General features: G+C 39.6%; 1 protein-coding gene across 6 annotated transcripts in view; it reads right to left on the reverse strand.

The window, feature by feature from the left end:
* The window catches only part of slc15a4 (solute carrier family 15 member 4), a 24,310-nt gene continuing 12,101 nt past the window's right edge, over positions 1 to 12,209 (reverse strand). For all 6 annotated transcript variants that reach the window (XM_054610464.1, XM_054610459.1, XM_054610462.1 and 3 more), the window contains 2 exons: positions 9,276 to 9,434; positions 1 to 1,685 (listed from right to left, as the gene is read on the reverse strand). In XM_054610464.1, coding sequence (XP_054466439.1) covers positions 1,534 to 1,685; positions 9,276 to 9,434 — 311 coding nt within the window. In that variant the 3' untranslated portion in view covers positions 1 to 1,533. The remainder of the gene's footprint in view (positions 1,686 to 9,275; positions 9,435 to 12,209) is intronic.

Consider the following 12,209-nt stretch of genomic DNA (forward strand, 5'->3'; position numbering starts at 1 on the left):
ACAAATGTATAACCACAAAACAATGTACCAGTTCTGTAGCATCATGAAAACAGAATAGAATTCAAAAATAAACATAATAAATCTTTCTGAAGAGGACTGATATGACAAAGAAAGTATGGAATATACAATAAAACAAGGAAAATCGATTTATCTGACCAATTAAAACACAGAAAATAGCTTCTTGTTTTATATGTGCTGTTACACTATTCCTTGAGCCCTGAGAGTTTTTTTTAACTTGTGCTGTACCTACACTGAAAATTGAAGCAACACACACAAGCATTTTTCTTAACAGTATAAAGCTAAAACAAAAGCATCACAGTCTAATAAATACCAGAATACAGAACTTATTTTTCAAGATTTCCTGGCAAAGCTGCAAAGCCATGATAACACTGTAAAACTGTCCCTGACAACAAATACTGTGAAAGTTGTGCTTTATTTTGCTCTGGAATTATAACTTTGAAGAAGATGTCACTGTGAATGGGTTACGTTTTTCTTTTTTATATCTTAAGTCTGCACTTTTTTTTATCATGATCAAAGCATTAATGCAGGGGATCTTCTACGAGCTACACTCAAGGTTGCCTGTTAAGCTTAAGGTTTGTTTCGAATTAGTTGTTTGTCATGCAGTTTTGCAGCTTGACCAGAAATGAAAAACTGCTCAAAGCCTCAGAGTCATGGAGTATTTTTAGTTATTATTATTCATGTATGGATCTGTTTGAGGATTTATAACGGATTTATGTGGATTTACAGTATGTAATCGCAGGCAGTGGGAGGTTTTTTCTCTCTATATTAGATTTGAAAAATAGATGAGTTAAATATTAGTGAGTTTCTTTGGAGTATCCTCAAACAAGAGCCCTATTCTGTCATTAAAAGCACTGATTTTCTGCAACAACATAAAACTACCTCAGGAGTTAAAACACATTTCCCATTCAATAACAATTATGTTACTGGATAGGCATTTGAACCTCTCTCTAAAAGCCCAATAGGGGTTATTGTAATCAAGAAATGATGCAGAATATGTACCGTTAATTCACAAACTTTCACATCAGTGGATTGAAGTCCAGAAATCATGTAAATACTGATGTTTTACACCAGGGCCAGTAAAATGGTAAGCAAAAGAGTAAGTCCAAAAATAAGACTTTGTTAGAGCACAAACAGTAAAAATTCAACTATAAAAACAACTGAGCATTCTTCGTGATCAGAAAATATCTAGATATTATGGCACCACTCCTCAAGTCAAGTGCAAATGATCAAAGGCAACAATAGTAAACACACAGGGGTAAGGGAGTACCGTAAAAATGATTCAAACATGGCTCATGTATTAATCTCTATACTTTCAGTGGTAGCTGTTCATTCATCTAGTGATGAAATATCATTATTGTTATAAAGACTGGACAAAGAGTCACAACTTTAAAGCTCAAATAAACATAAATACGAAATACAAAGTAGTACCTATTCAACAGGGTCTTTGGGCACTGAGCGATATGACTGGAAAAGGCAGGTGTGGTGAGGGGGATATGGAGACGTGCGAGTAGGTCAAGAGGAGAGGTGTCTCTGCCTTTGGCTTCCCGTTTTGCCCCTCTGCTTGTCATACTTAAAAGAGATAATAAGGAAGACCAGCAAGGTGACGCCCTGAATCCCTGCCAGGAGGAAGAAGTAGTAGTGCAGAGAGCAGTCATTGATATTACCTGGAAAGGGAGAAAAAAAAAAAAAAAGGACATTATTAAAATGAGAAATGTTACACCTGAGCTGAGACTCCAAAACAGCTGAGAAGCAAGACTGGCATTTAAATGACGCCTTGAAAAACCGTGAGCTGCACGGCAAAATGACAAAATATGGAAATTTGGAGAACAAAAGAGTCAGTCACGGCGTATTCAGAGGGCGACAGCGGGGGGGGGTATTTTATCAGAAAGTAACTGCTACGTGCTAAAGAACACCAAAGGCAAAGGTAAACGGCCACAAGTGTGGCAGGTTGTTATGTTCTCTTTGCTAGACATGAAAGGCAGACTAGAAGGGAGCATGGCAGGGAAACGCGACGCTGTCAGGATTTAGGATTGAAGGGGAGGGGCTTGTTACGTCTCATCTCATGCACGGCGAAAACCTTCTGAGAGCGGAGACGGTTGACCCCGCTCATTGACAGAAAAGTCGGTATTGATGATGTGGGACTGGAGCATCAGAAATAACAGAGCAGTGGGGGCTCACAGCTGTGTTTTCGAGCCAGGGAGTCTTTCATCCATATTAAAAGACTGTTTGTTTCCTCGTGGGAATCTGATGGAATAAAAAAAAAAAGTAGGAAAAAAATAAACTAATGCTTCCACTGTGATCTGCTGTATGACTCCTGCACGGGAGGGGGGGGACCAAAAAGACTGTGCTAAGACTGACAGAACTAAGGGCATACAGTTAGTTTCAAGATACCCATTTTTGTTTTACCCCACTGGGTTTGGAGACTTCAACCAGCAGCACTTAGCCGTCTTAACATTTGCTGTAGTGTTGATTGAAGTGGCCGTCCTCATTCAGCAACAAAGCTCAAGAGGGGAGCTCTAAACAAATCCTGCGTTCACATTGCTAGGGGGTTTTACATGAAGGGCAAAACAATAACAATTGTCTCCACTGTTCAAGTATGGAGACAACTGGATTGGCATTAGAGCAGCTTTTTGTCCTCTTGACCATGTCAGGCAGACCAATTGACTTTGTAGCATAAGATGAGGCTGTTTACAACTTTCTTCTTTGACGAGGAGACATTCCGGGGTTAGCCGTCTGCTGAAGGTTGCCTTATACGAACTTCTACAGCACATTTAAGAACATTACATTACATTACAGTCATTTAGCAGACGCTTTTATCCAAAGCGACTTACAGGAAGTGTATTCAACATAGGTATTCAAGAGAACTACTAGTCACCAGAAGTCATAAGTGCATCTCCTTTCTTAAACAAGCATCTCAAAGCATAAGCCAGAGCAAAAGTATAGTGCAGAGGCAAGTTACTACGAAAACAATAATTGCAACAGACTAATCCGAATATAGTAAGTGCTACAAACTACTACGAATAGGATAAGTGCAGTAAACAAATACAAATTCAATAAGTGCAGCGAACTGATACGAATACAGTAAGTGCAGCAACTAATACGAGTGCAATAAGTGCTACGAGGAAGAACATGCCTTTGGTTTATGTAACAGGGTCCATGTAAGGCACGGTTTTCAGCAGTGGACAGAGATACCTATAGCTTACATACCACATTATCGTCAAATGAGTAAATGTGAGGCCCCGGAGCAATCTGCTGTCTTCCTCAGAAACCTCCCATTAGCTTCTCCATGTGGAGCTGTCACACCGAATAAAGAGCCAGCCAAAGTGAAGAAGCGGTGATTTTAATTATATATAGGGGCAATTCTCATTTCAAGTTCTTTCCTATTCACATGGCAGAGAATGTGTGCGAGTGTATTCAACTATAGCCTAATTAAACCTGTCAATTTGAATTTAACAGCCCCCTCGGTCAGGACGGCGCTTACGGACTAACTGGGGTTTTAAAGATCTTTCATTTATTGTCCGTCTTACTTTTTGGCTATTATACAAAATTATTTTAAAATGTGTTTAATGTGATGCCGGCGTACTAGCACAGCAGACACTAGATACTTTGCCAACCGTTTTGTGCCGTTACTAAAACTATTTAAGGCTTTTCTTTATAAAAGAGAAGGTCAGAAAGTTTAACATACAAATCAGTTGAGGTCATCACCCAACAAAAACCTTGAGCAGCTGAATCTGTTACAGACCATAAACAATCCCTTCCAGATTACTTTAGGTCTTTGGGGCAAGAACAGTGTGGGCGTCTCCAAGCACACCTGCTCTTTTGGTTCATGTATTTTGCAGCAGCACTACATGCAACAGGGCTGGCTGCGGTCATATACATCAGAGGGTGTGGTGATCAGTAAACACACTCTCAGCCAGTCACATCGCTGGTCTTATCGCTCTGACACAGCTGTTCCAATCACAGCGAAGCATGACATCAATAGCTCGACAAATGGAAAGACGCTTCTCCAGGAAATCGGCCCGACGCAGAGCGGCACGACGTGAACACACAGGAGCAAAAGTCAGTAGCATATGGATGGGGATGTTTTCAAGAGTGAAATAAGTACAATGATGATAGAAATTATTCATTTAAAAAGATTATATTATCGTCATATAAAATGGGGGAAGCATCATATCAATCCTATGCTATTTCAGTCATTGCATACATATCTTAATATATGACAGCAGCATTTGCTCGGTTTTGAATATCAAGAGTAAAAAAATTAAACCCTGACTTTTAATTTTTTTTTTTTTCATATTAAGTTTGACAAGAGGCTATTGTGCCAAGAATTAACGAGCTAGGTAATCCAATTCCTCCCAAATAAACAGCAGAATGCAGGGTTATAACCGTCCTGCATGATGTGTGCAGAGGTGTTTGGTATTATTTTGTAGCAGCCTGGTGTCATTTGGTGATAAACACAGTGGACGGCCGTGCGTAATGACACTGCGCTGTGACTCGACACTCAGATGGCTTCAGGGATTTAATTAACCGAAAGAAAAAACACATTTATTAAGCCTAAATACATAAACAATTATCATTTATCTATTATTGACAACTTTATTTACTATATGCTATTGAGCATTTGTGTGCTTGCCTGTAAAATGATTAAAATGCCAGTGTTTCACCACAGAGGCCTGTATAACATCCACCTTACTGCTTTAGAGGCAGCTGTGTCACAACGCATCACCAACTAACACAGAGACCTTCATGTTCTTGTACATGATTTAACATGGCATCTGCCGCTGATCAAAGAGAAGGATTAACTCATTTGTAACAAGTTATCCCTGTGCTTTACATGATCACTTGTGATCAGTAGAGCGGATCACTCTCTGTCATGTCACCAAGTGTATTGTGCATATAACTGATTCTGTTTCCAGTCTCTCTTTTTTGTGGTTTTGTGGATAATTAGAAATCGAGTGGAGTTAAGCAACACTGTCCTCTTCGTCAAAGCAGTAGCGAAGCGCTGGGCCGTCTCTATAGCGCAAAACCTTTGATCTAGGAACAGAGAGCTGGCTGATGGCGGTGACCTTCTGAGTGGCAGACGGAAAAGAAGATGCTTTGACGCCCTGTTACAGTTTTAACTTATTTTGTTGTCATCTTAATTTGGTCAAAATTTGAAATTGTGAACAATAGACCCCAAGAACCAAAGCAGTGTTTGAATAATTCATGCAGTGCAACGTGTTTGACAGGAGAGCATGGGAGGGAACGAGAAGTGCATTAGCAGAGAGGGCGCTTGTATTTTCAATCGATAATTTCCCTTAACAGATAGTTAAACTAAGAGGTTGCCTCTGCAGTCTTAATTAACAGAGCGGTATGGCTTACAAAAAGCAGGGAATATAGCATACAAATTAGGGAGAGGGAACATCCAGAGCGTTTAGTAATATATGATCATTTTAAAGTAGAATATGGACAGTATGGAAATAAGAGTGGTATTTACAGAAATATATTCAACACTGTAGCGAATCCTGATTTTAGGACTCTTCTGCTGAAGAAAATCTTGTTACCACAGCGTTTAGATTATTCCGACCGGTGAGTGGATCTCAATCTTTATTCCAGATTTCAAATTGCTCTCCTAACTAGGACCCAAGGAATGCAAAAGAACTGGCAAAAGAAGCAAACATCACATTTTTTGAGAACACCATGGAAAACTGTGCAAGGTCTCAGATGTGTAATGGCTCTTGCTCTAATTTCATTATACATCAAGTTAGGCTCTACCGCCTTCTTCTTCAGCCTCCCACCCCCAGGCCTAACCACTTTCAAAAATATGGAGGGCTAATTACAGCAGCAAAAGACTAAACAAGGACTTGCTGTAAAACACATTAATGAGGACCATAAATATTTGAGAGTTATCTTAAAAAGGGAAATTCTTAGCAAGGGAGGGAATAGTGGAAACCAATCGGAGTGGATCATTTTGGACGTCCACATGTGGTACTGTTTTTACAGCTCTGACTTAGTGAATGACAAGATTGTGAATACACTAAATGCACCAACAGAAGGGGTCAGCCATCTAATATCTGAGATATAAATGTGTGGGACAATTTACCTGCGAGTGGGTTCGAGCAGACCATGTGAGTCCAGATGAAACGGGTCAATATCAATTCAACGTTTGAAAATGGATCAATTCATCCAGACCTTAAGTGCAGTGGCCCTACATTTTAATGCTTCAATGCATTCAATACCATCCTCAGCCTCGGAATGAAATCAGAGAGGGGAATCAATGCATGTTTGTTTCGGCTATAAATATAGTTATTTTCTGTAGTTCCCCTCTTGCTCATGAAACTATGTGATTTATACTGGAATTTTGTAAATGGCTACAGCATGCTTACTTTTTCTATTTGCCTTTTGTTGCCTCTGACATGTCTTATACATGCACCAGAAAAACCATTTTCCAGACAGAGTAAGAGTTCTTGTTAAATTTGCCAGATCTGACATTAAAGACTTCCAATAAAACACTGACATTTCACTGAATGTGATCCAACACTTCATGAGCAGGATGTGCGAACGTCAGCCCGCTCCGAATGTCTGAACACGTCCCAGACATCTGATAGAAGATCTGACACGACTTGAACACTGGTCAAAGAAAAAGGCTGGTTCCTGTCACTTGACCATATGGGCTCTCAAATAAAACAGTCAATTTGAGTGAATGATACTCCGTCAAAGGCAGAAAAAATGACAAAAGACTACTCTAGGAACAAAAAGCTTCTCATGTGTAAAGGAGAATGCTAGTGAAGAAAGTAAAGGTTGATATTTGATTGACTTTGCTTATGAGGTTAAAACGGCTCCATGCAGGAAGGGATGAGATGGTGTTATATACCAGGCCCGTAAAAATACCAAATAAAAGAGTGCGATAGATGACTACTCAACCAGATGTTACCATAGTGGGAACACATGAGCACACCATGTTTTTAAGTTTGAGAGCAGATGTAGCTGAAATTCTGTATACAACTATATCCACCACTGCTTTGCAGACTGATGTCATGGGCTTTCAGTCACACATGAGGTCATTCACTCTGACTTACCAAATGGGAAAGTAATTTGCTTTCGGAAACTCAAAACTCCAAGAAGAGGTAAGGTTCTTGCTATTTGAGTTTGTGAGGGATGTAATATACATACATATGTATACCAGGCACATTTTGAAAAAAAATTAAAAAAATTCTACAGGGAGTTATGTGTAGCCAATCAGATGTTTCCTGCATTTTCAACAAATCAAGTGAGTAAACCCCAATGAAGTTTACATTTATATACATCTAAAATCGTGGAGAGAGTAATTTATATATAAATCATTATGTGTGCATTTATTAATATTGACACCGATCTGACCCCGTAATTATTTACAAATTATAGACCCACAATAGTTGAGCCAGTAAACTACAACGAATCTGAAATGGGACAACTAGGATCACTTAGGTCACCATTCAAATTGTCACAAAAAGTCACATTTGAAAAACGTGAAAACTGAGACAAGCACACTATTCACTAAAACATGTACAATGTTGAAATTGTAATAATTTAAAAGCATACATCTCTTGTGCATGCTCACACAAAGCACACAAACATCAAACTGTTACGCTATTGTCAGTCCTCCATTAGTTGCACATGAATAAGTTTAACGGACAGAGGGATACATTTATGTTAATACCTCTTTCAAGAATTTATTAAAACACAGGGTATCGGGTGTGGGCTTTACCTTGGGGCAATCTTCCCTGTTGTCGTTACCGGCCCAAGAATTTGATACTTGTTCTTTTCCATTTCCAAACCAGCTGGTAAAACCATAACAAAAGGCCAGACTAGATGGATTCATAATGTGACATTTGACTGATGCTGACTAACATTAAATAGTGCAAAGCAGGGAGAGAAGGAGCAATCCACCAGTGAGGTGCCAGACAAGCAGTGCCATCGCCATGTAGCGCTCCAGGGACAGCTTTACTTATCCAGGGCTATGTAATCAGACCCCCAGCCTGTGATTAATGTTGCTCATCTGTCTTCAGGCCCGTACAGCTCAGTACAACTTAGCACAGCTCACCCAAAATGCTGTTTACTGCACACTATTTTGCCCGCAGCCATGGAAATAAGTTGAATCCATTCCACCAAGAGAGCCATGAGATGTGGAAGAAGCTAACATGCAACAAAGTGTGAAAAACAGCCACAAAAACAAACTGCATGATCTCTGACTGTATTTAATGCTTGCTTTGTGCCGTGTGTTTTTTGGGGGTTTTTTGTTTGTTATTTAACAGTGGCCAGGAGGATGTTTTGTCCCATTTTTGCAGCTCACCTTTTAAATGACTTGTTTTGGAGAGCTAAAAGAAGTCTTACAGGCAATCTGGCTCTAGTTTAACTGCCCCTCAAGTGATGCAAGGCTGAGCAAAGGATGGATTTATGAAGCGTGCCAAGCATCTTCCAGTGCTAACATCATCAAAAAATACCTCCCTACCTGTCGGCACACTGTATTAATGAGCTATTAGGTGTTGGTGGGTAAACAATTTACAGTGTTGGCTTATTTACCGCATGCTCAGAGAAAAGTGCATCTGGGTTGGGAGCCTCCTCTCGCTAGGGAGCCCATCCATCTGCTGCCACCACCACACTATTCATTCTACCACTTGGACAGATTTACACAAACCTTTTGTCGTTAGCCTGACATGTCTATTTATTATGGGAAACACTCTTAAAACAAGAGGAGTGCACAGGGTGCTTTCCCCCTGTCTCTGCATCTAATTTACAAACTCTTTAAGTGGATTTTAAATCAGCACAAGCTATGAGCATTCGTCGCGTTCTGCATTCTGAAATCGATAGCAACAATTCTATTACGAGTCCATACATACAGTCAATGTGCAAAGTCAATAGTGCACTCCATATGCACTGAGCATCTAACAGCAGGCTTGACAACTGTAATGCTCAGTTCAGGGGGATTATGGGCAGCCCACACAGAAAACTGTGTGGGTAAAGATCAATCACCTCGACGATATATTGAAAAGAGTAGCGTCTTTCTTATATTAATCACAGACAAAGTCATCTTTCCCATGAGTCTGCATGCATGTCAAATGGATAGGGGTCAATCTTCCACCAATGAGCTCAATTGCTTGTTTCTGTGCAGCATCAGGACTGTTGTTATAATAAAAATGATGATTATAGCTGATTTAATCTGTTATGTTTTCATCCTCTTGTGTGTGGTGATCACTACACATGTAATGAGTGTATAAGCAACAGTATTCTCTTACCAAAGTCTTTGTGTGATGACATCCAGCCAATCTCCCTGAGGGAGACAATCGCCAACAAACCGGAGCCCACGAAGGAGCCAACCCCAGAGAAGAAAAAGAAGAGCCCCATGATGGCACTCTGCATGGACTTGGGGGCTGCAGAATATGCAAACTCCAGACCTGCAAAAGAAGAGCGTAAAAAGACAGATGTTTGTTAAAATGTTGGGTTCAGAATAGTGAAAAAAGTTTAGATGCTATGACCTGTAGCAACATGCTGCAGCCAGTGAGTGTAATGTAGCCTGTAACTTCATGCCACTTAGTCATACTCTCTGCCTGTTGTGTTCATGTCTGTGACAGTGGAGCGAAAAAAGTAAAACTATGTACTGAGGTATAATATCTGTCTATATGCATCTATGTAATATGATGGGGTTTGTTGACACCGATTGTTTCCTTTTAGTATATTATACAAGACCAAAAGGCTTCCTTGGCAGCTGCTTGGCAGCTCATTTTCAATGGTGGCACTGGTTCTGGTGCCGTTGTTTGTTATCTTCACTGCTTGGTACTGGTCTCAAAAAACTGTAATTTTTGGAAAACACATCTATCAGTACTTACTCTGTCATGAAAAAAGGGAAAGGACTGAGAAAATGGGCAAGGAACCCAAAAGAAAGAAAGACACAAAAAAACAAACATAAAATGTGTGTCTTTTTTGCCTAGAGATCCGTCTGCCTGCAAGCTGACATTGATAATTTCATGGCACCTCAAACATGTGATTTTTCAAATGAGGGCCTATAGCTACATCTGTCAGTAGAGATTAGGGAGCTGCGGTTAAATACATTTGCCTTTTAAGACCTTCCTTGGAGGGGGACATTGCAGAAATTAACGTGACGAGCAGTTTCCGTACAGATACCTGCGCTAGACGCACAAAAAAAAGCACCAGAAGAAAGAGAATGAGATAAGAGCATAGCAAACATATTGTTATTACTCAGTGGAAAGCATGAATGACCTTTCCAAACGTTCACAATGACACATTTGTTTATGTGCTAAGCTAACCTTTTGATAGCAAAACAACACTGGTCAATAGCTATGCAGATCACAGGGGACTGCAAAGGTTGGTTAGGATTCTAGATTGAGCATTGCAAAGTAAAGGGGACCCTACAGACGAATACTGTAACATTATGTGGAATCCAGTTCACGTCTGGTTGTGACAACAATAATTCAAGAAAAAAAAATCAAAGTCAGTTTGACCTTACTCGACCATAGGCCAGAATTATTTGAGAAAAAAGAAATGCCTGGAATTTAAAATGCATACATATTTTTTTCCACCCAAGGCCATCGTTGGAGGGGTGATTTTTCTTTCTTAGAAAATAACATTAGCCTTTAAGATTTTCTGGAATGCAAAACATAATTAAAATACTAAAGGGAATCATTCTGCAAAAGTTTTTGCATGTTAGTATTGCCTGGAAACAGACAAACTTGGGTGGTGTACAAGCAAAGAATTACCCATCGTCCTCCAAGAATGGGGTTTGCAGCGGGGAAGTTTGACGGCACCGGAGGTTTTAAACAGATTTATTCAAACTGAAGAATACTGAGGGGATATACTTCTCCTAACCAGACATATGTCACAATTCTGTCAGCCAATTTTCCTTAAGGTAAGCCCTGAGGGAAGGTATGGAGGGAGAGAGGAGAGTACGTTTATTTTAAGGATCCCTATAGCTTTGTTATGTCTGGATTTGACTTTCATGTGGACCCTGATACTTCTGTGAAAATTCCAGTGTTTTAAAGAAGCCTTGTGGAGTGAACGTGTATGTTCATTCACACAAACAACCTGCATTGCTTGGATCGGCTTGATAATCCATCCACTGTGATGAAGAACGAAAAAGAAAGTCTTAAATATTAATGGTTCAATCTTCACTCTTGATATAGAAATAAAGCGAGTGCTATACAGAAGAACCTACACCAGCATGACCTGTAGTAATAGGAGAATGAGTCAATCATGGCTCTAGGCCTTAACAAATTCGAATCACTAAGATGACCGAGGCCTGAAGCTGTGATCATTACTGTAGAGGAAAAGAGAAAGGGAGAGAAGAACAAAACTATAGATATACAACAGATAAACGCTACAAGGCAAATTTCTGTATCACACAGACCCAAACTCCCCTCTCTTATTAAAAGAATACTGTTGCTGATGCTTCCATCATTGTCTCAGATTTTCCAGCCGCTATTTGATGTGGTATTAGAGCCATTTCTCACTTTGTCACATTATTGTATCACTGGAGCAATACGGCTTTACTCCTATCAGCTTTTAATGAAATGGCATTTCCCGTTTAGGTCAAGGCTCACGAAAGAGGAGCAGTTTTCAGCTGATACCCTGAAATGATCAAAAACAAGTCTGCAGCTGCTTCATATTGATGAGCATGATTTTGACTGGGCTGAATCGTTTAAGCAGTAACAGTAATACAACTTTTAATCCAATCAAAGTCTGAAAAATTATGTAAAAAACCTTGAATTGTGATATTTTCTAAGAAATTATCCTATCTTCTGTAAGAAGAAGATTGAAGCTATTCACACAGGATTTCAACCCACCATTAAGACACCAAAAAAATGAATAAGGGTTATTAGAGGTTAATCAAAAACGTAGGACTTTCAAAACAAGTTATTCACCCAAATCACATCACCCTACATTTTCATCTTGTGAAGCAGATAGTTTGGCTTATTAAGTCAATGTTATCTCCCATTGGCACTTTGGCTTCCAACCTTATACGGCAATAGTGACTGATCAAATTTAGTTTGTGCCCCACAGTAAGAGATTTGTCAACCTGCAGATTTTTTAATGTCCTTTACAATTAATGAGCCGGAACAATGTATTTTACTGTCTTTTCCTTTGGCCCTGCAGTCATTAGAATCCACAGAGGTAGAAAATATAACCTGGAAGTGGAGATCTATATGTAAATATAA

The sequence above is a fragment of the Anoplopoma fimbria genome, chromosome 13, assembly GCF_027596085.1.
Source record: "Anoplopoma fimbria isolate UVic2021 breed Golden Eagle Sablefish chromosome 13, Afim_UVic_2022, whole genome shotgun sequence".
NCBI lineage: Eukaryota > Metazoa > Chordata > Actinopteri > Perciformes > Anoplopomatidae > Anoplopoma > Anoplopoma fimbria.